This window comes from Maylandia zebra, linkage group LG6, assembly GCF_041146795.1.
Source record: "Maylandia zebra isolate NMK-2024a linkage group LG6, Mzebra_GT3a, whole genome shotgun sequence".
NCBI lineage: Eukaryota > Metazoa > Chordata > Actinopteri > Cichliformes > Cichlidae > Maylandia > Maylandia zebra.
In genome coordinates, this window is record NC_135172.1 from 7235333 (window position 1) to 7260829 (window position 25497).

At 38.9% G+C, this 25497-nt stretch overlaps 1 protein-coding gene across 1 annotated transcript in view; it reads right to left on the reverse strand.

Moving 5' to 3' along the window:
- LOC101486197 (sialoadhesin) overlaps positions 1-18736 on the reverse strand; it is a 34469-nt gene extending 15733 nt beyond the window's left edge. The window contains exons 1-21 of the mRNA XM_076885361.1: positions 18649-18736; positions 18479-18555; positions 16070-16423; positions 15697-15906; positions 15328-15588; positions 14592-14852; positions 14034-14294; positions 13403-13660; positions 12262-12522; positions 11782-12036; positions 8692-8952; positions 8211-8468; positions 7658-7918; positions 6795-7049; positions 6262-6522; positions 5784-6041; positions 5260-5520; positions 4845-5099; positions 3563-3823; positions 2262-2519; positions 1709-1969 (exon numbers count right to left, since the gene is read on the reverse strand). Of these exons, the coding sequence (XP_076741476.1) occupies positions 1709-1969; positions 2262-2519; positions 3563-3823; positions 4845-5099; positions 5260-5520; positions 5784-6041; positions 6262-6522; positions 6795-7049; positions 7658-7918; positions 8211-8468; positions 8692-8952; positions 11782-12036; positions 12262-12522; positions 13403-13660; positions 14034-14294; positions 14592-14852; positions 15328-15588; positions 15697-15906; positions 16070-16423; positions 18479-18551 (5044 nt within the window). The 5' untranslated portion in view covers positions 18552-18555; positions 18649-18736. The remainder of the gene's footprint in view (positions 1-1708; positions 1970-2261; positions 2520-3562; positions 3824-4844; positions 5100-5259; positions 5521-5783; positions 6042-6261; positions 6523-6794; positions 7050-7657; positions 7919-8210; positions 8469-8691; positions 8953-11781; positions 12037-12261; positions 12523-13402; positions 13661-14033; positions 14295-14591; positions 14853-15327; positions 15589-15696; positions 15907-16069; positions 16424-18478; positions 18556-18648) is intronic.
- Positions 18737-25497: the final 6761 nt, after the last annotated feature.

Here is a 25497-nt window from a genome sequence, read left to right on the forward strand (position 1 = left end):
TCAACAGTTAAACCAGATTTCTTATATTTACGCTCTAGCTGCCGAGCTCTGGCCTTCAGAGGTCGGAGGTCAGAGGTAAACCAGGGAGCAGAGCGAGCGAAGGAAACAGAGTGGGTTTTTACAGAAGCCAGAGAATCAAGGACCGTGCGTAGACAATTATTATAATATAACAACAAATCATCAGGATTAGAATAGAAGTCCGGAATCTGAACATTGTCCAAACTGGTAGTGAGAATGTCCATATCAATGTTCTTGATGTTGCGGAACGAGATGAGACGGGTTGGCTTGGTAGAAGAGCAGCAGAGAGTGAGATTAAATGAAAGGAGGAAGTGGTCAGTTATGGGGATTTCAGTAGCAGAAAGATTCGAGGGAGTATATACAGGTATATACAGGTATATACGGGTGTATACAGGTATATTTGGGTGTATACAGGTATATACAGGTATATACAGGTGTATACAGGTATATACAGGTATATATGGGTGTATACAAGTATATACAGGCATATACAGGTATATACGGGTGTATACAGGCATATACAGGTATATTTGGGTGTATACAGGTATATACAGGTATATACGGGTGTATACAGGTATATACAGGTATATATGGGTGTATACAAGTATATACAGGCATATACAGGTATATTTGGGTGTATACAGGCATATACAGGTATATACAGGTGTATACAGGTATATACAGGTATATATGGGTGTATACAAGTATATACAGGCATATACAGGTATATACGGGTGTATACAGGCATATACGGGTATATACGGGTGTATACAGGCATATACAGGTATATACAGGTGTATACAGCTTTGACATCATTCTCCTACACAGTTACTGATGTAAGGCCTTTTACCAGTGGGTGTTGAAAGGCGTTCCAATTGGAGGGTAATGCTAAACCACATACTTAATTTATTAGTTGATAGTGAAAGAGTCCAGGTGCTGAATTGAACTGTAAGACATCATTATACAAAAGCAATACAATAAAGATAACATCAGGACCAATGAGCAGCTAGAATCCTACATCAGAAGAGAATGAGACAACAGTCTCTTTCCAAAAGTCCAGCAACTTGTCTCCTCAATTCCCAGATGATTATGATTATTAAAAGAAGAAGAAACGTTACACAAAAAAAAAATCAGGGCCATGATCCAAGGTTTGGAGACATCCTGCCATCAAATTTAAAATGAGGGAGTGTTTTTCTCATTTTAGTTAGATTTAGATTTCTTTATATGTTCTATTGTAAATGAAATATGGCTTTGTGAGACTTTCAAATTATGCATTATGTTATTATGTACATTTTACTCCCAGCATTTTTAGATCTGGGGCTGAACTTCATGGTAGTGGTGCACCAGGAAAAAACGTCAGATCGTCTAAACCATGAACATGATACAGCAAATGTGGATGTGCACTGAAATGTTTACATAGTGTCATGAGAGAAAACATTTATTGTTTAGATTTATCATTTATCATGGCAACCAAATGGAAGTCAATGATCATGATTAGCTGACATGTGAAACTGTTTTATGTCTTAATTTTAGATGGAATGCATAGCATATAAAGATAATGACAGCAGCTGAAATGAATTATGAAGCAGACAGAGATTAACAAAGCAGATGTTTGAGGTTAATTAATTTTGATTAGACATGAAGGGAATTTTCAAAAGTTGTTCTTAAAAAAACTAACATGTTCACCCACATTTGACATCAATGGAGGTATATTCAGATTTCTTCCTCCCCACTTTGTTCTGAGCTCTACAGTAATACTCTCCAGAGTCAGAGGGCTGGATGGAGCTGAAGGAGAGCTGCTGTTCATTACTGAGAGGTTTTTGACCATTCTTCTTGTACCAGGAGTATTGAGCTGCTGGATTAGCATCACTGCTACAGATCAGAGTCACTGATCCGCCCTCCCTGAATTCATTAGAAGGGCTCACCATCACTGACACAAACTTTGGAGCATCTGTGAGAAAAAACAATTGTGCAAATTATCACTAATTTGTTAAAATGATGAGGAATTTATAAAGTGTAACAGCTTGAAGTTTTGTACAGTAGTTGACCCTATTTTTTTTCTTCTAAACAAAGGTATAAGGCTGTAGAATTACTATAGAAATGTGACAAAGTTTTATGAAAGTTGATGCAGTATATAAAAAATTAAATAAAAATAAATCTTCTGAAGAGAGATTAAATCTCACTGTCATAGAGAGAAGTTATTGATGGATCTGAGAGAAATATATGAAATTATTTCCACTCACAGTTCACATTAATAGAAACATATTCAGATGTCGTCCCCACTGTATTAGCAGCTATACAGTAATACTGTCCAGAGTCAGAGGGCTCGATGGATCTGAAGACAAGCTGTGGTTCTTTACTGAGAGGTGTCCTTCCATTTGTCTTGTACCAGACAAACGTAGCTGCTGGGTTAGCTTCACTGCTACAGGTCAGAGTGACTGAAGTGCCCTCTTTGATTTCACCAGAGGGACGCACTGAGACAGAGGGAGGCTTTGGACCATCTGCAGGAGAAAGCAAAGAAAAATGACAGCATTGTATCTTTTTTTTAAAGATCCCCTCCGCATATCACTACCTTATGGTGGTAGAGGGGTTTATGTGTCCCAGGGAACCCAGGGGCTATGTTGTCCAGGGGCTTCTGCCCCCTGGTAGGGTCTCCCATGGCAAAATGGTCCTTGGTGAAGGACTAGACAAAGAGCGATTTAGAAGTTCACCCTGCCCAGTATAGGGTTACCGGGGCCCCGTCCTGGAGCCAGGCCTGGGGAAGCTGCCCAAAGGCGAGTGTATGGTGGCCGGGCCTTAGTCCACAGGGCTGAGCCGGGCACAGCCCAAAAGAGAGACATGGGCCCATCCTCCTGCAGGCCCACCACCTGCAGGAGACGCCGTAGGGGTCGGGTGCATTTTGTGCCAGCAGCAGCCAGGAGCAGAGGTCCTGGCAGACCGATCCACTGGGAATGCTGGACATCGGCCCCAGTCCACGAGATCTTCAACACACAGAGCTCTACTTGCATTGAGTGAAGCGCTGCTGACTTGAACTGAGAAAATTGTTGGGTGGTGGAAGGAATACTTCGAGGACCTCCTTAATCCCACTGGCACGTCTTTTGTTGAGGAAGCAGAGTCTGGGAATGAGGGGGATGACTCGCCAATCTCTATGGGCAAGATAACTGAGGCAGTTAAACAACTCCTCGGTGGCAGAGCCCCTGCAGTAAATGAAGTCTTCCCTGAGTTCCTAAAGGCTCTGGATGCTGTCCAGGGCTGTCCAGGTTGACACGTCTCTACAATGTTGCATGGAGGTTGGATTGACAGACTGGGGTGGTGGTTCCCATCTTCAAGAAAGGGGACCGGAGGGTGTGATGGTTGAATTATTGATCAGATTAAAGACAAAAGCTTAGCCACATTATGATTTGATGAAAAAATGAAACAAATTACCACAATATCTAAAAAAGGGTCTATGGACAATGTGAATCAAAATGAATGTAATGATTTGCAAATCTCAAACACTGACACTCATGAGCTGAAGGTTTCCTAAACGCCCTGTTTTACTCACATTTCACATCAACAGAAATGTTTGTAGGTGTTGATGTTCCCAGCCTGTTCTCAGCTGTACAGTAATACTCTCCAGAGTCAGCAGGCTGGATGGACTTGAAGGAGAGCTGTGAATCTGTACTCACAGATGTTTGATTGTTCATCTTGTACCAGACATATGTAGCTGCTGGGTTAGCTTCACTGACACAGGTCAGAGTCACTGAAGTGCCCTCCTTGATTTCACCAGACGGACTCACTGACACAGAGGGAGGCTTTGGAGCATCTGGAGGAGAAAACACAGGGAGGTAACTGTAGTTTGAATTTCTGACCAAATCAACTAACTGTGTAAGTGTACAATGACACAAGTAAAGAGTTCTGGATGGTGTTAGCAGGAACGTCAACATCCTCATTATGATATTTCCATACTAATGGTAAACAAGAAATTACAAGATCAAAAATACAGATACTGAAAATAATAATGATTGCCTTATACTGGAGTTTTTATTGACCAGACATAACTGAGTGACAAGCAGGATACAGGCAAAGTCTATCACGGCACAAATACAGACTGAAACATTGACATCTGAATCACCAGTTAAACTAACAAGCAGGTTTTTGGACAGACTTCACAGATAGGCTTTGACTGACCAGGAAGTTTCAGCCCAGAACCTTCTTATAATAAGTCGACAATGATGACCACTGTATCAACCTGATTCCACCATAAGTACTGACATTTATTTCTTCTCGAGAAAGAGGAATCACAGAAAACTTTCTGGAAAACTGCAGTCCTCAAAGGATGAAAATGTTAAAAAATATATTTTACAAATTTTGATTGAAAAATGTACCTTAGAGGAAATCTTACTATCAGAGTCCTAAATGTCAATTTGTTTTCTTAGTGAGGAAGATAATATAGGTCATATTATGTTTTTAAACGTCATGGAGCCAAGATGAGGTTTTACTTATCAATAGTCACTGAATCACCAGCACAGAGTCAAAGTCGGGCTCTCCTCTAAGTGACCTGTGATAAGTTTATAACCATAAATAGAAGACAAGATGAAGATGAAAAGTACCTTTCATATTTCTGATTGACTGACCAGAACAGCACAGTAACACTGTGTGCTAAAAATGTAACACAAAAAAGAAAAATAACGTTTTATCTTAATTTGCTCTGCTCAGGGAGAGACAGCAGCTGTCTGCAATCATGAAGCAGGCAGACCCAAAGAAAGATGATATTATAGACCAACATATGTAGAAATACTGACAGACATGTTGAAACCTGCTTTTGTGAAAATTGTTTGACTTACATTTCACAACAATAGTGATGGATTTAAATGTTGACCCCAGCTTGTTCACAGCTCTGCAGTAATACTCTCCAGAGTCAGAGGACTGGATGGAGTTGAAGATGAGCTGTGGGTTTTTGCCGAGTGCTTGGCTGTTCCTCTTGTACCAGACAAACGTAGCTGCTGGGTTAGCATCACTGCTACAGGTCAGAGTCACTCCAGTGCCCTCTGTGATTTCACCAGACGGACTCACTGACACAGAGGGAGGCTTTGGATCATCTGGAGGAAACACAGGCAGACAACAGCATGTTTATTAGTTCCTTCAAAAGTTGAATTATTAAACAGATCAAACAACTCAACGAATCTAATGCTACAGGAGCTTCTCAGTGAGGAGACATGAAGGGAATTTTCAAACATTTTTCTTAAAAAATGTACCCACATTTGACATCAATGGAGGTATATTCAGATTTCTTCCTCCCCACTTTGTTCTGAACTGTACAGTAATACTCTCCAGAGTCAGAGGACTGGATGGAGCTGAAGGAGAGCTGCTGTTCACTACTGAGAGGCTTTTGTCCATTCTTCTTGTACCAGGAGTATTGAGCTGCTGGATTAGCATCACTGCTACAGGTCAGAGTCACTGATCCGCCCTCCCTGAATTCATTAGAAGGGCTCACCATCACTGACACAAACTTTGGAGCATCTGCGAGAAAAAACATCATTGTTGAAATGTTGTGAAATTGACATAATGTAACAGCCAAAAGTGTAACATTTAAACATATTTTTTTCTGCAGAGAAGGAGTTTAAGGCTGTAGAATTGCTAAAGGAATGAAGTTTTATGACAACTCATGCAGTATATAAAAAATAAAATAAAATAAAAATATCTGAAGGGAGATTAAATCTCACTATCACAGAGAGAAGTTATTGATGGATTTCAAAGAAATATATGACATTTTTTCCACTCACAGTTCACTTTAATAGAAATATATTCAGATGTTGTCCCCACTGTATTAGCAGCTATACAGTAATACTGTCCAGAGTCAGAGGGCTCGATGGATCTGAAGACAAGCTGTGGTTCTTTACTGAGAGGTGTCCTTCCATTTGTCTTGTACCAGACAAACGTAGCTGCTGGGTTAGCATCACTGCTACAGGTCAGAGTCACTGAAGTGCCCTCTTTGATTTCACCAGACGGACGCACTGACACAGAGGGAGGCTTTGGAGCATCTGCAGGAGAAAGCAAAGGGAAATAATAGCAAGGTATTGTTTTGATCAAAGCTCAAATTATTGATTAGATCAAAGACAAAATCTAAGCCGACTCATTGAATTGATGATATGAATAAATGGCATTATTTACCACAATATCTGAAATGGGATACTATACACAATGTGAATCAAAACACTGACATCTCAAACACTGACAACCATGACGCCCTGTTTTACTCACATTTCACATCAACAGAAATGTTTGTAGGTGTTGATGTTCCCAGCCTGTTCTCAGCTGTACAGTAATACTCTCCAGAGTCAGCAGGCTGGATGGACTTGAAGGAGAGCTGTGAATCTGTATTGACAGGTGTTTGATTGTTCATCTTGTACCAGACATACGTAGCTGCTGGGTTAGCATCACTGCTACAGGTCAGAGTCACTGAAGTGCCCTCTGTGATTTCACCAGAAGGACTCACTGACACAGAGGGAGGCTTTGGAGCATCTGCAGGAGAAAACACAGGGAGGTAACTGCAGTTTGAATTTCTGATCAAATCAACTAACTGTGTAAGTGTACATAGACAGGACAGAAGAGTTCTGGATGGTGTTAGCACGAATGTTAACGTCCTCAGACTGGTAAGTTGCGAAGTCTTTGTTGTCGAGTCTGACAGCAGACTTATGGCATTTCCATAACTTATATCACAGTTTACTTCACTAATTGTAAACAAGAAATTATGAGAACAAAAAAAATGCTGTTATGAAAATTGTTTGACCTACATTTCACATCAATAGTGATGGATTTAAGTGTTGACCCCAGCTTGTTCACAGCTCTACAGTAATACTCTCCAGAGTCAGAGGACTGGATGGAGCTGAAGATGAGCTGTGGGTTTTTGCCGAGTGGTTGGCTGTTCCTCTTGTACCAGACATACGTAGCTGCTGGGTTAGCATCACTGCTACAGGTCAGAGTCACTGCAGTGCCCTCTGTGATTTCACCAGACGGACTCACTGACACAGAGGGAGGCTTTGGATCATCTGGAGGAAACACAGGGAGACAAAAGCATGTTATTAGTTCCTTCAAAGGTTGAATTATTAAACAGATCAAACAACTCAATGAACCTGATGCTACAGAAGTTCTCAGTGAGGAGATTTGGATGGTGTTATCAGAGAGATGTTCCCATCTACACTATGACTTTAAGATTTGATGAAATTGGACTATTTACATGATTCAGCAGATGTGGATGTGCACTGAAATGTTTATAAGTTGGCATGCAAGAAAAAAACTAATGAAGAAAATTGAATTTATCCTTTTTAAAGAAGTTACATCTGTAAAAGGTGTAAAAGGTTAATATACTGAAAGGTACATTTTGAAAAATCACAACGTTTTTATCATTTCACTACTTGATGGAAGTCAATGATCATGATTACCTGATATGTGAAATAGTTTTGTGCATTGATTTCAAAGGGAATATGTGGCATATAAAAATGCAATAAATGGAGCAGTTCAGTGATCGACAGTAGCTGAAATGAATTATGAAACAGACAGAGATTAACAAAGCAAATGTTTGAGGTTAATCAATTTTAATTATACACGAAGGGATTTTAGAAAGTTTTTCTTAAAACAAATAAACTTGTTCACCCACATTTGACATCAATGGAGGTATATTCAGATTTCTTCCTCCCCACTTTGTTCTGAGCTGTACAGTAATACTCTCCAGAGTCAGAGGGCTGGATGGAGCTGAAGGAGAGCTGCTGTTCATTACTGAGAGGTTTTTGACCATTCTTCTTGTACCAGGAGTATTGAGCTGCTGGATTAGCATCACTGCTACAGATCAGAGTCACTGATCCGCCCTCCCTGAATTCATTAGAAGGGTTCACCATCACTGACACAAACTTTGGAGCATCTGTGTGAAAAACAGTTGTGCAAATGATCAGTAATTTGTTAAAATGATGAGGAATTTAAACACTGTAACAGCTCGAAGTCTTGTGCAGTAGTTGAATCTATTTATTTTCTTCTTAGCAAAGATATAAAGTTGTAGAATTACTACAGAAATGAGCCGAAGTTTTATGACAACCTATGCAGTATATAAAAAACTTTAAAAAAAATTTATCCTCTGAAGGGAGATTAAATCTCACTGTCATAGAGAGAAGTTATTGATGGATCTGAGAGAAATATATGAAATTATTTCCACTCACAGTTCACATTAATAGAAATATATTCAGATGTCGTCCCCACTGTATTAGCAGCTATACAGTAATACTGTCCAGAGTCAGAGGGCTCGATGGATCTGAAGACAAGCTGTGGTTCTTTACTGAGAGGTGTCCTTCCATTTGTCTTGTACCAGACAAACGTAGCTGCTGGGTTAGCTTCACTGCTACAGGTCAGAGTGACTGAAGTGCCCTCTTTGATTTCACCAGAGGGACGCACTGAGACAGAGGGAGGCTTTGGAGCATCTGCAGGAGAAAACAAAGGGATTCAATATCGTATAATTTCCTTCAAAGTTTGAATTATTGATCAGATAATGATGAAATTTCAGCCACATCATTTAGTTGATTAGCAAACAACATTATTTACCCCAGCATCTTAAATAGAATACTATAGACAATGTGAATCAAAATGAATATCATGATTTGAAAATCTCAAACACTGACAACCATGACGCCCTGTTTTACTCACATTTCACATCAACAGAAATGTTTGTAGGTGTTGATGTTCCCAGCCTGTTCTCAACTGTACAGTAATACTCTCCAGAGTCAGCAGGCTGGATGGACTTGAAGGAGAGCTGTGAATCTGTACTGACAGGTGTTTGATTGTTCATCTTGTACCAGACATACGTAGCTGCTGGGTTAGCATCACTGCTACAGGTCAGAGTCACTGAAGTGCCCTCTGTGATTTCACCAGAAGGACTCACTGACACAGAGGGAGGCTTTGGAGCATCTGCAGGAGAAAACACAGAGAGGTAACTGCAGTTTGAATTTCTGACCAAATCAACTAACTGTGTAAGTTTACAATGAGAGGAGTGAAGAGTTCTGGATGGTGTTAGCAGGAACACATGAAGATATTCCCATAACATATATTATCAGAGTTTGCCTTACTAATGATAAACAACAAACTATTGGAACAAATATCCAATTCTGAAAACAATAATGATTGCCTTATAATGGAGGTTTTATTGACCAGATGTAACTGGGTAAGAAGCAGGATACAGGCAATACAGACAGAGCCTATCACAGCACAAATTTACACTCAAACATCTGCATCTTTATCAACAGTTCAACTAACAAGCAGGTTTTTGAACTCTGACAAATCTATGTAGATTTCACAGAAAGGCTTTGACTGACCAGGAAGTTTCAACCCAGAACCTTCTGCAGATACAGCCTCTTCGCATTTCCTGCTCTTAGCCAGGTCAGCTAGCTGCCAGCTGCTAGGACTCTCCCCTTCTTCTCTTGGGGCATATCTATTTTCCACTATGAACACTCAATTGCAGAGTGTCATTGAAAGATGGCACTTCCTTCACAAATGTTTGACTTAGATAATCACCTATAAAAGTACCTAAATGCTTGCTCAAAGATAGTCTTGGATTATTGTGATTTTCTTAGTGCTTTTGTAGGGTCTTTAACTTTTGCAGTGTAAAATGCCTTAATGGTCAAACTGACTGCAATCACCAAAAGTATTTCCAGCAAATAGTTCTTCATTCATGCATTTCAATCTTATCAAATAAAGAGATCAAATTAAAAATTAAATTAAATAACTTAAAGAAATTTCAGTCTTCCTCAAAGATCCAAAACCAGATGTGGAGGTTATGTCTGCCACTATTACAACAACATTCTTCAGTTTTGTTTGCTGGGTTGTTACTTGTTCAGACTTTTGTTTATACTATGAACGTGTCTTATATTTTTCTGTTAGGCTACAACTGTTAGATTTATGCTTCATATTTCTTTAAACTCTGATATTTGTCCGAAGGTTTTGAGCCGCCCATCACTTATCTGAATTTTGCATAAGAGAGGACAGACTTTCACCTACTGCATGTTTCTAAAGTGCTCTCCAGGTTTTATGAAGGTGTTTCAATGTTGTTCTTTGGACATTGGTTGTTTTTTTTAATCATCTTCAGTCCGGTCCTAGTATCTGAAGGGGAATTTTTTTTCAAGCTGTGTTATGACCTTGCAACCGTGGTGGAAATTAAAGTCTATTAGTGCCAGTGCTTTGGGTCCCTCTCCCACAGCAGCATTTCACTGACCTTGTTAATCACTCAAAGTGTTTAGAACAGAGCCAGACATATTTCTGGCATATTTCTTTAGACCAGAATACACACGCACATGGATGTTGTTGAGCAATCAGAGTGTTTCTGTCTGCGCATTAATTGCTGGATATTCCAGGATCCAGCAATTTAATGCTTTCATGTTTAGAAACTTAAGTCAGCAATAACCATCGAGTGCAAGTATCACTTTCTGTCTTCTACCTTGCTTTTCTTGGTGTATGTTATGGCCCTAGCAGGGCCTCCTGACACGGTTGATCTGATATCCTCGTGTTGGTGTTGTTCCCAGATCATCATACTAAATGTTGTTCCAGGATCAACATTGCAAGTGACCAATCAGAATGTTGTGACGTCATACTTTTGCGACTTCGGGTAAAACCGGCGTAAAACAAAAAACTGTACTTAAGCTGCGAGAAACCGCCTCTGTCCGCCGATCAACGGACCCTGACCCTAAACCTAACCCTAACCGTAACCCTTTAATAAACAGTAAGCAGAATTGATATTGTCCTTGCAACATTGGAATTTCATAAATGCACGAATGGCTTGGTGCGCAAAAGAATAACGTCACAACAATGTGATTGGTCACTTGCAATGTTAAACCTGGAACAACATTTTCATGATGGTCTGGGAACAACACCAACACGAGGATATCAGATCATCCTCCTGAAACTGTCCTTGTGTGGGTGTGGTGGTGTTCTCTCTCCACCTCCTCCTCTCTTGCTCCACCCCTCTGTCTCTCTCTCACTCTTCTCTCTCCCCAGGACACAGCTCTTGTTCATTGGCCTCATTTACCACCTGGGCTCAGTCAGCAATCACTTCTCTGAGGTTATATAAGCTGGAGATGAACTGTATGTGTGGTGGTTTTTCCCCTGTGGCTCTACAGCAGTTCTCTAGGTGTTGGAAAGGGTCCTTTGTGTGTCTGTCATGCCTGTGTTGAGGAGTTAAGTTGAGTGAGTAGACGGGCTTGTGGGCCCCAGAAGTGTCTCCTTTATTTGTTAGGTGGTTTTTTCCTTTGTTGCTGCAACTGCTTCCTTTGTTTCTTTGCATTATTGATAAAACGGTGTTGCTGGCTCTTTTGGTCAAGATTATTTGTAATAAAGCTATATTATATATTGACTGTCTGGTTTCCTTTTCATTCCATTCTGGACCCACTTGTTACCGATCCCCACACTCACATCCCTAGACCTCTTAGTGGTGACGTAACAGTGTACACAGCCTCTATTTGCTGCAAGCAAATATCTATATATGAGTATTCAATTGAAATGTTCAATATTAAGATTCTTTCAGAATTAGAGTCCCTGAACAATTTAAAAGATAAGAAGTTTAAGTGTAACAAGCCTGTAAATGAATGTTCCCCCACACAATAAGAAATATACATGATTATAAACTTCAGGGAGCCTAGATTACCCTTTATTTATCAACAGTTATTGAATCACTGGCTCAAAGTCAGGCTCTGAACTAAGTGACCTGTGACGAATGTTGAAAGTCTTTGTGAAAATCGTGTGACTTACATTTCACATCAATAGTGATGGATTTAAGTTTTGACCCCAGCTTGTTCACAGCTCTACAGTAATACTCTTCAGAGTCAGAGGACTGGATGGAGCTGAAGATGAGCTGTGGGTTTTTGCTGAGTGGTTGGCTGTTCCTCTTGTACCAGACATACGTAGCAGCTGGGTTAGCATCACTGCTACAGGTCAGAGTCACTGCAGTGCCCTCTGTGATTTCACCAGATGGACTCACTGACACAGAGGGAGACTTTGGGTTGTCTGGAGGAAACACAGGGAGACAAAAGCATGTTATTAGTTCCTTCAAAGGTTGAATTATTAAACAGATCAAACAACTCAATGAACCTGATGCTACTGGAGCTTCTCAGTAATGAGATTTGGATGGTGTTATCAGAGAGATGTTCTCAGTCCCATTGTAACTTTATGATCTGAATAAATGGCAAAATGTTCTAAACAAAACAAGGCTAAAAAAGCTGTTTTACTCACATTTCACATCAACAGAAATGTTTGTAGGTGTTGATGTTCCCAGCCTGTTCTCAGCTGTACAGTAATACTCTCCAGAGTCAGCAGGCTGGATGGACTTGAAGGAGAGCTGTGAATCTGTACTGACAGGTGTTTGATTGTTCATCTTGTACCAGACATATGCAGCTGCTGGGTTAGCATCACTGCTACAGGTCAGAGTCACTGAAACGTTCTCCTTGATTTCACCAGAAGGACTCACTGACACAGAGGGAGGCTTTGGAGCATCTGGAAGAGAAAACTCAGGAAAATAACTGTAGTTTGAATTTCTGACCAAATCAACTAACTGTGTAAGTGTACAATAACAGGAGTGAAGGGTTCTGGATGTTGTTAGCAGGAATGTCGTCATCCTCAGACATACTGTGACTGAATGAGTGGATCAAATTACAGTTCATTTCTGGGAACATGAAGGCCAGTTCAAACTTTCCACCATCACTGTGTCAGTAAAGGAAAGATTTGCAGATTGTCTAGAAACCACAGACAGATGTGTTTTACAGAAGCTTCGATAATTTTACTTCTAATTGGAAAAAACAATATGCTTAACAGCATGTGTGGCTTTGTGACATATTTCTCTTTTAGTTTGCATTTCTAGGCATACATCAGGGTTTGGTTTGATTATGTAAACAACAAATGAGAAGAACAAAAATACACAAACTAAATAAAGACTGCTTTATACTGGAGATCTTCTGGACCAGCTACTGTAGTTAAAAACACTGAAATCAGTTTTATGTAGTAAAGTTCAGGTCTTCAAGTATGTGTTGTGAGTAAAACAGAGAGAGAGCACTGTGGTATGAAACTGTTCCAGCCACCAGGGGACACCATGTTTCATCTTTGACAGATGCAGTTTTCTGGCATTCAGTACAGATCATCTACAGATGGAGAACAGATGATCATATATGTTTTTAAACTTGATAGATCCTAGACTTTCCCTTCATTTTTAGCAGCTGTTGAATCACCAGTCACAGCCGCGCTCTGCTCTATCTGACCTGTGCTAAATGTAACAGCAGCTGACTGTAAACATGAAGCAGACAGACCAGAAGAAAAATGATATTATAGACAAGCATGTAGAAATATTTACAGACATTTTTGTGAAAATTATTTGACTTACATTTCACATCAATAGCGATGGATTTAAGTTTTGACCCCAGCTTGTTCACAGCTGTACAGTAATACTGTCCAGAGTCAGAGGACTGGATGGAGCTGAAGGAGAGCTGCCGTTCATTACTGAGAGGTTTTTGTCCATTCTTCTTGTACCAGGAGTATTGAGCTGCTGGGTTAGCATCACTGCTACAGGTCAGAGTCACTCCAGTGCCCTCCTTGATTTCACCAGAAGGACTCACTGACACAGAGGGAAGCTTTGGATCATCTGGAGGAAACACAGGCAGACAACAGCATGTTTATTAGTTCCTTCAAAGGTTGAATTATTAAACAGATCAAACAACACAGAAAGTATTTATCATTTTCACAACTAAATGGAAGTCAATGATCATGATCGGCTGACATGTGAAATCGTTTTATGTCTTAATTTTAAAGGATATATGCAAATATATCCTTTAAAATTAAGACATAAAACGATTTCACAAAGATGTTGCATATAAACATAGAAGAAATGGAGCAGTTCAGGGATCGACAGCAGCTGAAATGAATTATGAAGTGGAGAGAGAAGAACAAAGCAGATGTTTGAGGACAAATATTTTTTCAAAATACATGAATACATTTTTGGAAACTTGTTCACCCACATTTGACATCAATGGAGGTATATTCAGATTTCTTCCTCCCCACTTTGTTCTGAGCTGTACAGTAATACTCTCCAGAGTCAGATGGCTGAATGGAGCTGAAGGAGAGCTGCTGTTCACTACTGAGAGGCTTTTGTCCATTCTTCTTGTACCAGGAGTATTGAGCTGCTGGATTAGCATCACTGCTACAGGTCAGAGTCACTGATCCGCCCTCCCTGAATTCATTAGAAGGGCTCAGCATCACTGACACAAACTTTGGAGCATCTGCGAGACAAACCACCATTGGGCAAATGATGTGGAATTAAAAAGATTTTAACAACTGGAACTCTAGTGTTTTATTATCAAATTTTACATCAGAGGTACAGTATAAGATTGCAGATTTACTAGTCATCACTCAAAGACTTATGACATCTGATGCAGTACATGAAAAAGAAAAATAACATTTTTAAAAAGAGAAAATAATAAGTAAATACAATCTTGAAAAGAAGAGAAAAATCTCACTATCATAGAGAGAAGTTTTTGGTGGATTTGAGAAAAATGTATAAAAATTGTTCCACTCACATTTCCCATCAATAGAAATATATTCAGATGTCCTCCTCCCTAATTTATTAACAGCTATACAGTAATACTGTCCAGAGTCAGAGGGCTGGATGGATCTGAAGACAAGCTGTCGTTCTTCACTAAGAGGTGTTCTTCCACTTATCTTGTACCAGACAAACGTAGCTGCTGGGTTAGCTTCACTGCTACAGGTCAGAGTCACTGATCCGCCCTCTTTGATTTCACCAGAAGGACGCACTGACACAGAGGGAGGCTTTGGAGCATCTGCAGGCGATATTATCAAAATCAATTAATGTTAATAAGAACACTGAATATAAGTATTGTGGCTGTCTGTATGTTGTCGGGATACATGAGCAGACCCCATCATGGTTATTGTGAGTCCTTACAAAATTATGTAAAATGATGTTGTTATGTAGTCGTCATTCCTGTATGTGAGGTGTAGATCACTGATGACAGATTATACAACACAGGAACATCACAGTGATGTCAATAAACAGTAAAAAGTTTTTTGTGTTCTTGGTGCTTTTTTGTTGCTGTCAAAAAAAGTTTAAACAATATAGACATTTGCATAAAATACAGTTACCTAATGCTTCAGAAGAATTATTGACATATTTTACAGTTAGTTTAGACATCACTGCACTTTAACTAGGGAAATGTTAAATATGCAACAAATAATGACATAAGGAAGGAAGTGAAACTGTTCAAGAGAAATTAATGTTATTAAAGTTGATTTACTGACATTTCACGTCGATTAAAACAGATTCAGATGTCCTCTTCCCCAGGTCATTCTCAGCTGTACAATAATACTGTCCAGAGTCAGAGGGCTGGATGGAGCTGAAGGAGAGCCACCACTCCTTACTCAGAGGTGTTTGACCATCCTCCTTGTACCAGGTGTAATTAGCTGCTGGGTTAGCATCACTGCTACAGGTCAGAGTCACTGAACTGCCCTCCACTATCTCAGCAGAGGGACTCACTGACACAGAGGGAAGCTTTGGAACATCTGGAGGAGATGAAAATCTTTAAATTGTGATTTTTTTCCCCCTAATATTGAAGGTTTTATTTCACATGTTACATGACATTTCATAGTGACACTGTGGAGTAAACTCACACACTGCAGCAGAGCGGTAACCCTCATGTCCTTTAACAGCACAGGAATAGCTGCTGTCATCACCTCCAACAGAGACTCGCAGAGATGTTTCTTCCTCTATTTTCTGTCCATTTTTGTACCAAACATATGATGGAGGATCAATTACATCACAGCTGCTGTGACACTGCAGCTCTGTGTGGGCTGATGATTTTCTTCTCTTCACCTGCAGGTCTGAATATGGAAGGAAAGAACAAATCGTCTTCATTTTAACTAAACCATCAAAGTGAATGAACACGGAAAAACAAACCTTCAGAGCAGGTTGAATGTAAGCAACATGGCTAAAAGCAAGTGACTGAAAGACAAACACAATATTTATTTTCAATGAAAATCTTACCTGTGACAGTCAAAGTGACTCCAGGTGAGCCAGTATAACTTCCACCATACTGGTTTGTCATGAATCTGAACTTGTACTCAGCTGAGTCACTCTCTCTCAGGTCTGTGATCCTCAGAGTGCAGTCCTTCTCATGAAACTGGTGCTCAACCCGCCCTGTGTAGTCTGGGTCTGTTCTCAAATCCACTGGCCCATAATACTCATTTCTAATAAACCATAATCTTTCCCGAAACATAATTCCACGGTTCCTATTGTTTGGGTAACTGTAGCTGCAGCCTATGTCCACTGTTGATCCTTTTAATGCGCAGATGTGAGTGGAAGTGTAAGTCACTGACCAACCAGTCTGACCCAGTACCGCTGTAACACAGAGCACATCAGACACTACAGACACAATCACAGTTGCATTAATAATGAAAACATTTGTTTACATTTTCTTTAACATGAAAAGCAACATAAATAATAAAAAAGCTTTGCATGTTATTATAAAAGCAGAGCGTTCCTTCCTTTTTTAAATAGCATTATTATTTATGATTAAATTGTTAAGCTGTAGTGAACAAAGGAATTACAAGAGTAAACGTAATGTTAATTGACAAATAGGATTTTTTAACCTAAGTTAGTCAAAAACATTTCATCTGATACTGTTTTCTCTCTAATGAGACTGTGAGTCTGACAGAGCAGTTCATAAAAATGCAGAACAGAAGTTCTGCATGCCTGGCTGCTGTTGTACACTGTAAACAATGCAGATGTAAAAAATATAAATACATTAACACGCCTAATGTAAATAAACTCAGAAACCTGTGGCTGCAATTAAACATGATTTTTATTTGTATTTATTTATTTATTACTAAATTTACAACTTTGCATACGTTCCATGTTTATTGAAAACGTAAAACAGCTAAATGCAGTTTACTGCTGTAAATCCATATTTAAAATTTGGTGCACAGATTTAAAGTGACACTAAAAAATTAAAGTAAAATAAATATAGATTTTGTAAGTTTACATGGATTTATTCATTTCTTTACATGTTGTGTAATTAAAGTTTTAAAAATGGTGGGGAAACTTTTTACAAATGAGTGCACAGTTTTTTAAGTGAGTACATAACATCTGCGACTTTTATTAAACTGTCAACAGGTATATGGTCATTTCACAAGTGGTGCATTTATATTACCAAAATTGGTAAGAATAATAAAAATAATAAAAAGTAATAAAAACAGAAACGTAAATTCTGTTTTGTTATTCTTAAGAGATCGTCATATTTATTGATTGTTATGTAAATGTTAGATTCCTTAAATTATTGTTTGTACTTAAAATAAAGTGTCTAACACTAACAGTATCAAAATATTTTTGGAATTACTTTTTTATATATTAAAAAGTGAAAGGGTTAAATCAGCACCAATCAGATTTTGTATTTTAGTTCTGAACAAGGGGTGTAGGTCGAACCTCAACAGTATTTCATTTTATGAGCAGAGACATAGGATGAAAATTAACTTTACACAGGGAGACCACTGCAGGTTACAGGGTTTTATGGATTATACCACAGTGGCTTTATGTCACTTTGTCACTAAATCTCTATTACCAATTGTATTGCACTATTTTATTACATTAATAAAAAAAAAAGACTTTTCACATCAAATTACATTATAAAACCCCCACTAATAACAGTACTTTTCTGCAATTATAAGTCTCATTCATTTTATCAGACAGTTTGACCATGCTATTAGGTAAATCAAGTTTTTTAATTTAATATTTAATTTTTTATAAGAATCTGCAAGATTTAATGTAAATGCAAAGCTAAAATGGAATTCAATTTTAATTTCAATTTTATTTATGCAAAGCCAAATCTCAACAGCAGTTGCCTGCAAAACAACTGCATTTTAATTTACCATTGTCTGTATTTTCATGCAGAAAAAGATTTTAATGTGATGGTAAATTTCCTTTATTTTATTTTACTATTTTTGGTATCCAAGTGGCAGTTATTGGTTGTTGTTTTTTGTTGTTGTTGTTTTTACAAACTTTTTATAGTGTATTTTTTGGTCTCTAAGGGCTGATTTGCTAGTAACCAACACAGAATAGAAAGTTGTGAAAATGCAGTGATGAGGTTTGGTTCCTTTTTTTCCTTTTCCTTTTTTTTTTCTTTTTCTCGTGCAGAGTCAGTTTCCTTCGGATAAACTAGACCCAGACCCAGATGTTGTGCTGCACATTTCAAACAGTCCTATCCATGTCTATCCTTCTTAAAAGACTGAAAGTTGCTGAATATGTCAACATTTTTACCAAATCTTATTACCAAAACAATAATATAACTCAATAAAGAATGCATGGTAATGGGAAGTGATGCATTTGTAATTTTTTAAATATATCTCTTTTAGTTTCATCTGAAAAGGCCCTTCATTGTAGAGGTTAGGTATTCAGTACCTGGCACAGTGAGAAGCAGGACAATAAATCCACTCAATGCTGCTGCAGTTACACTCATGGCTGCTCCTCTCATCTCTCTGTGTGATTTCAAAGAAAATTACATCAGTAAAGAATTGAGTTAGTGCATTTCACTGTGCAATAAAATAAGAATGTAAACAAAGTCTTCTTACCATAGAGAAAGATGTTGTCTTCTAATGACAATGTTCTCATATGATCAGTTCAGTAAGCAGAAGGCAGAACTGTAGCTATTAGACCAAGCACACTTCCTTCCTCTTCGAGTTATTATTAGGCATGAAGTCAGTACATCTGGGACTGCTGTGGTTTTCCAATCCATATACAGCACTCTTAATATTTCCTATAAAGTCTTGAGGGAATAATTTGTGGTGTTCTAATGCCAAACCACAGCTCACCAAGGCCACTTTTAGAGAGAAAGAGAAATTCTCAGTTTTACAACTTTTATTTATCACAAGGAAAGGCATTTTCAAAGTACTTTATATTGCATAGACTGACAGTGGGGCCCATGTAGGATCCATACCGATTTTGTCTTTATGGGCCCACAAAAGGTAATCCTGTGGGCAACATATATGGGCTCCACCACAGAGAACCCATTATACTAAAGGGATCCCCAAAAAACAACTGCTCCACTCCCTTTGTGGGAGTTGGGGAATGGTATAAATGTGGACTGTATACTATACTACTACTGTAGACTGTTCACATATTTATAATACAGAAATGCCATAGACATCTTATTATTATATTTCAAGAGAAGATGTGAAAGTTTTCAGGCCAGATTCCATTTTCTATGACAGACTGAGCTTTTTGAGGATTTTATGGTGTTTTTTAAATTGTTTTTTATATTTTTTTATTTCAGTGAGTTGATCCATAGTAGTTTAGAGATTTGGTAATAAGTAAATAATTCTTTAGTCTGGAAGAACACACGTATTCCTTGGGTGTTTCAGGAAAGCCATAATTAAAATCCACTAAATTAAATGAGTGATGAAACCTGAAAATGGGTGTAGTTGAAAATAACTACTCGACTAACAAAGCAGCATTACCTGACGAAGACCCCACTCAACCCATAGCTGGTATGGGATTGTTCACCTGATACTGATGTAAGCTTTATAAAAAAAAGAAAATCTGAAGCATGATTTCAAACATGTTTCCTGAGAGGAGTCTAACAAATTATGATCCTTTCTGCCATTCCACTTCAAGAAACTGAATTTTGCTGCTCTCTAGTGTTTCAGCATGAGAGCCAGATATATTCTTTTGACAGCTCAAAAATTGCCTTCATGATCAAACTGCTGCAGTGAAGCATTTTAAGGTGAGGTGAAGCAGTATTAAATTCTAACCTGACTCTGTTTTTCTAAGAATTCATTAATAAACTCAGAGTGTTTGACAAAGGCTCAAATCTGTACACAGCAGCTCAAAGGTAAACGGAGAGAGGCAGGCTTTTCTGTAGACTTTTGGATATAGCTGATGCATGTTGGCTAAAGCAACACAAACACATTATTTTTCAGTCTGAAATGAAGTAATATAACTAATACTGGGAAACTCAAGAAGTTTCTTTTATATGGATTTCAGAGTTTAATTTCCAACTGTCTGTCAGTTTTTTAAACCCAGATTTCACCTTTAACAGAGACATCAATCAATAATCAGTCAATCAATATTTAATTTGTATAGCACATTTAAAAAGGACAAAGTGCTTCACACAAGGTAGCAAAGCAGATTACAACAAAGGCAACAAAAACAGTTAAAAACAATTAAAAACAGTTATAGTTACAGTTACATAGCACAACTGCAGACCAGGGCCCTATTTCAGGAAGCCGGTTTAGAAAACTCAGAGTGAAAAACGATACTCAGGGTTGAGTAACCCCAAACTGTCCAACTCGGAATATTCGGTTTCAGAAAGGCTGATAACAATTAGTTCAATCAACGCGGAGTTGCTTTAACCCCAAGTTAAGCGCGCGCACGAGGATACATAAAGCCCTGATTAGTGGAGCACAGATTAAGCGAGTCACCATGGAGACGGAGGGAAAGAAGGCGCGGTCAATGTATTTTACAGCGCTTGAGGCCGAAATTCTGATGGCAGCATATGCCGATAACATGCAAATTCCGCGGAAAAAAAGTAACACAGCCTCAGCTGCAAAAGAAAGGGAGCATGCATGGCAAAACAAAGCCGACAGAGTCAATGCGTGAGTGTTAATTTAAACATTGATCTAGGGATTTCCACCCATTTAACACGTTATTTTATTATATTTTATTTTATTTTTTATTTCATACATTTTATTTTGTGATGTGATGTGAGCGCAGGTGCAACCCAACAGGCCCCAAACGTTCCTGGCAGCAAGTAAAAATGAAATATAAAAATATAGTCCAAACAGGTAAGGTGTAATTGTATTATGAGCCATAGTGCTTGGTCTGTTTGTCCGATGTAAATCAATTGCAGTTAGAGGCTACATTAATTTTCTTTCTGTAAGCACTTATTGAAATTATCTGAGCACATTACAAGTACATATTTGCTTACTCTGTATGCTCAAATGTGACCCGTTATAGCCAACAGAAAAAAAGCGGAGGCCCGAAAAACAGGTGGGGGTCCTCCACCACCACCACTCACAGAGGCTGAGCAGTTGGCTTCCACATTTGTGATAATGTTGGCAGCATCACATATGATCTTCACAGTGCAGAGAACACAAATTAGCATCCATTACTATAATGAAATAATTTGTTAGTTTGAAATGCTACAGGGAACTATGTACCTGTACATTAATGCTGTGGAAAGACTTCCTGTTCACATAGTCTCCTTCATTTACTGAAGGAGCAATGATTGGAATGTGAGTGCCATCTATACAGCCAATCACGCCTGGGAACCGTGAGAATAAATGTAAAATTTAAGTAGTAGTTCAAGTATCACCACATCATGAATTAAGTTTTGTTCATCCTGATACCTGCAATTTTTTGGAATCCCTCTTTGATAAATCTTGTGGGTCTATGACCGGGGAACACCACAGACGAGTACAGGAGACGTTTCAGTGCAACTGTAACATTCCTGACTGCCCGACAGACCTTGGAAACGTGCTCAGCGTCACCAATATTATACAGAAAGCTCCCGTTTGCAAAAAACCGAAGTGCAATACAAATAATATGTACAGAACTGAGAGGATGTCCGCGATGTGTCACATGAGCAATATTAGGCCTGAGGATGTTATTCAAATGAATTATAGATTGTGCTGAAAAACGGTAACGTTCACACAGAAAATCATCAGGAAATGATAAAATGTCCGAACGCGCTCTAATCACTCTCTCCCAGCGGAGAGCTCTGCAGAGAATTTGGGCTTCAACATCTACTGGCTCTTCAAGGACGGGGCAGGCCATGTCTGACACTTCCTACAGTCAGGTTTCTGACAAAGAGGCGGAGAAGGTCAGGGTTAGTTGAAGTAAACCTGCTAGGGGGCAGGTTAGCTTCACGGAGTGTGTCGTCATAGTAACTCACTCAGAATTAATCTAAACTCGCTTTGTGAAACCGAAAACCCAGAGTTTTCGTTAACTCAGGGTATACTTACTCAGAGTTTGCACTAAACCGGCTTCCTGAAATAGGGCCCAGGTGGAAGTCTAATTTGCTTCAAAAGGTGAGTTTTTAAGTGTGATTTAAACGATTGAATGGAATCTGACATGCGAACATCGATAGGAAGATTGTTCCAGAGTTTGGGTGCTGCAATTGCAAAAGCTTGGTCCCCTCTGGTCTTTCGTCAGGGCCTTTGTTGCACTAAGAGCAGTTGGTTAGAGGATCTGAGTGCTCTCTTGGGGTTATACACGCCAAGAAGGTCTGTTAGGTAACTGGGCACCAGGTTATTTAAAAATTTAAAAGTATACAGAAAGATTTTAAAAACGATACGGTATTTAACAGGGAGCCAGTGTAGATACAGCTACAACTGGGGTGATGTGATCATGCCTTCTGGTGCCAGTTAAGAGGTGTGTTGAGGCATTTTTGAACTAATTGCAAACGCTGGAGGAGACAGAATTGGAGGCCCATGTACAGAGAATTGCAATATATCTTAGAATCTTACAAACCAAATCATGAAATAAGGAGGGGTGAGGCAGGGACAGAGGCTTTATTCTTTGCTGCCAAAAACAAAACAAAAATAATGTTAGGAAATACATTTAGAGGGACCTATAAGTATATTTTTGATTAAGTGGCTCCTTATTGCTAATAATTGTGAAGTTAGTGATGTATTAATACATCACAGAAAGTATTTTACATACGGGTAAAAGAAAAATAATTACAATCATTTTTGGTGTTGAATAATTACAGTAAAAACCAAAATAATCCAGAGCACAGGGAAACAAAAGAAACAAGAAAATATTATTAATTATGTCATTAGCACATCTGGATCAAGAGTCATCACAATTAATAAGTTACTGTAACATGTATATGTTTGATTAATATCTGACCAATAACTCAGGAAGAGTAGCGATTCTTGTGACAATGGAAAAGTGCCCATAAAATGATAGAAATGACCTTAAACACAATGCTGCTCAATTTCATACAGGTTAGTTATGACATCTGTGTGAAGAAGTTGGAGAGAGAACTCAAAAAGGTCAGTCAAATTTAAAATTGTCTTTGATGTAACTGTATTCAGGAGTGCTGGATGCATACTTAGGACGTCATAAAGATTTTAAAACATTACCGTGGATAAAAAGTCTGCTAGAGAGATGGTTTTCCATGTCTGGGAAGTCTGTTGACTGTGCTGTACAGAGCAGCTGGATCCTCTGCATCTTCTGGAGTTGTGGTCTGGATTCTGCTGAACAGATATCACAAAAAGCTCAAAACAGACTGAATTAAGTTGTTTTATTTCTGTAAACACACGAGAAGCCACTGACCTAGGGGAAGTACTAGCACTTCTGAAAGTGACAGCGGAGTAGACGACCCTCTCGTCTTCTTCCTTGTGTTTTTTGGCCTGGGCTGGTCTGATGTTGGCTTGGACCGTATTTGCCTTGTGTTTGACAAAGCGGAGAGCAGTATAGACGACTTCGCCATCTGCAGATTGCAGCTGTAGACATAAGAAATGTACAATTCATAAAAGATTAAAATCAGTGCTTTAACTTTGACTACAAAGAAGAGTAGAGAGAACTTTTTTTTTTTGTCTTTTTTTTGTTGGAACCTACAGAGTGCTGCACTTTAATGCTAGAATGTGTTTTTGTTTCTTTTGTACCAACATAGTTCACCTCCTCTCTCCTCTCACCTGTTCAATAGTGTCCGGTCTCTCTCCAGGCTCAGGCTGTTGTTGCTTGGGGGATCTCTTTTTTCTGGTCAGGATAATTCATTTTTAATGGTTAGTTCAAAGTGCTAAGTGCACTGATATTACAAACTCAACTACACAATAAATGACACTTAGCATCTGCTCACATGATCCATAGGATGACAGAGACGAGTAGGAGAGCCAGGAGAATAGCAGAGACTCCTGATATAACTGTTGGTTTCCATGCTCCTAACAAAGAAAAGTGGTCAAATCATTTAGAGTTAAGGGTGTGACCCCAATTTTAGACATCACCACTGTAAGTCAATGGCTTTATAAAACTTAATCTCACTTAATTACTTAAACTTAAGCAAACCAAAAATCCCCAGTCTGATTAAAAATAGAAAGCTGCATGAGACAACTACATGTGTCGCTTATGACTCACATACACAAACAGAGAACAGTATAGTTTCCCCCAAACAGAAATAATTTAACAAGAGCAGTGCCCTTTGAATGGAAGGCACACCAGGTCCAGATGGTGAGTTATAACTTTCAGTGTTTAATCAACATTTCTGGTTTCACTTACTTGATGCAGTCAGCTGTAAGGTGGAGTAATGATGTCCTCTGTTGTTCTGGGCCACACAGGAATAACTCCCACTGTGTTCAGGTGTGATGTCAGTGATGGTGAAGTTCTGTCCTGATGCTTTTGGTGAGTCTTCATCCTCCTTGTACCAGGTGTAATTAGCTGCTGGGTTAGCATCACTGCTACAGGTCAGAGTGACTGAACTGCCCTCCACTATATCAGCAGAGGGACTCACTGACACAGAGGGAAGCTTTGGAGCATCTGGAGGAAAAAACATTTGTAACTGTGTATTTGAACTTTTATATAGCACAGTTTAACAGCATAGTCTGAGCTACTAAATGATACATCCTTTACATCATCCAGTGCAGCTGCTCATTGATCTGTAGCAGCTGACTGTTAATGTTAACAAACGCTGAGTAATCAGCTTAAAGAAACAACCAGTTTTACTCACATTTCACATCAACGGAAAGTTTTTTAGGTGTTGATGCTCCCAGCCTGTTCTCAGCTGTACAGTAATACTCTCCAGAGTCGGCGGACTGGACGGAGTTGAAGGAGAGCTGTGAATCTGTACTGAGAGGTGTTCGATTGTTTGCCTTGTACCAGGTGTAACCAGCTGCTGGGTTAGCATCACTGCTACAGGTCAGAGTCACTGAAATGTTCTCCTTGATTTCACCAGACGGACTCAGTGACACAGAGGGAGGCTTTGGGGCATCTGGAGGAGAAAACAAAGGGAAATAAATACATGGTATTATTTCCTTCAAAGGCTGAAAACTTGACCAAATCAAAAACCTCAATGTTTGAATTTTTGACCACATCAAACAAGTCTGTAAGTGTCGAGTTCTGGAGTTCAACATCCTCAGACACAATATAAGCTGATCAAATGACAGTTTATTATTGTTAACTCCACAACTGTCTGTTCTTTCAGTAAAATGAGCATGTTTGCTGTTATTAACATTCACACCAGCAGAATATGAAGGTGTGACACTCTGTCCAGTCTCAAAAGGTTCATTTCATTGAGAATTTTTCTGGAACTTTGTGTTTTTCTGCCAATGCTTGGATGTTGTTATTCTCATCTAAGTCATTGTCACTATCATCTATTTTCTCACACTCGTCAATACACCCTGAACAGCTTTTAAACCTCTCGCAGGGCTAGATCATCTATCCATACATTTTTAACCACTTTTCAAGCTTGGCATAAAACG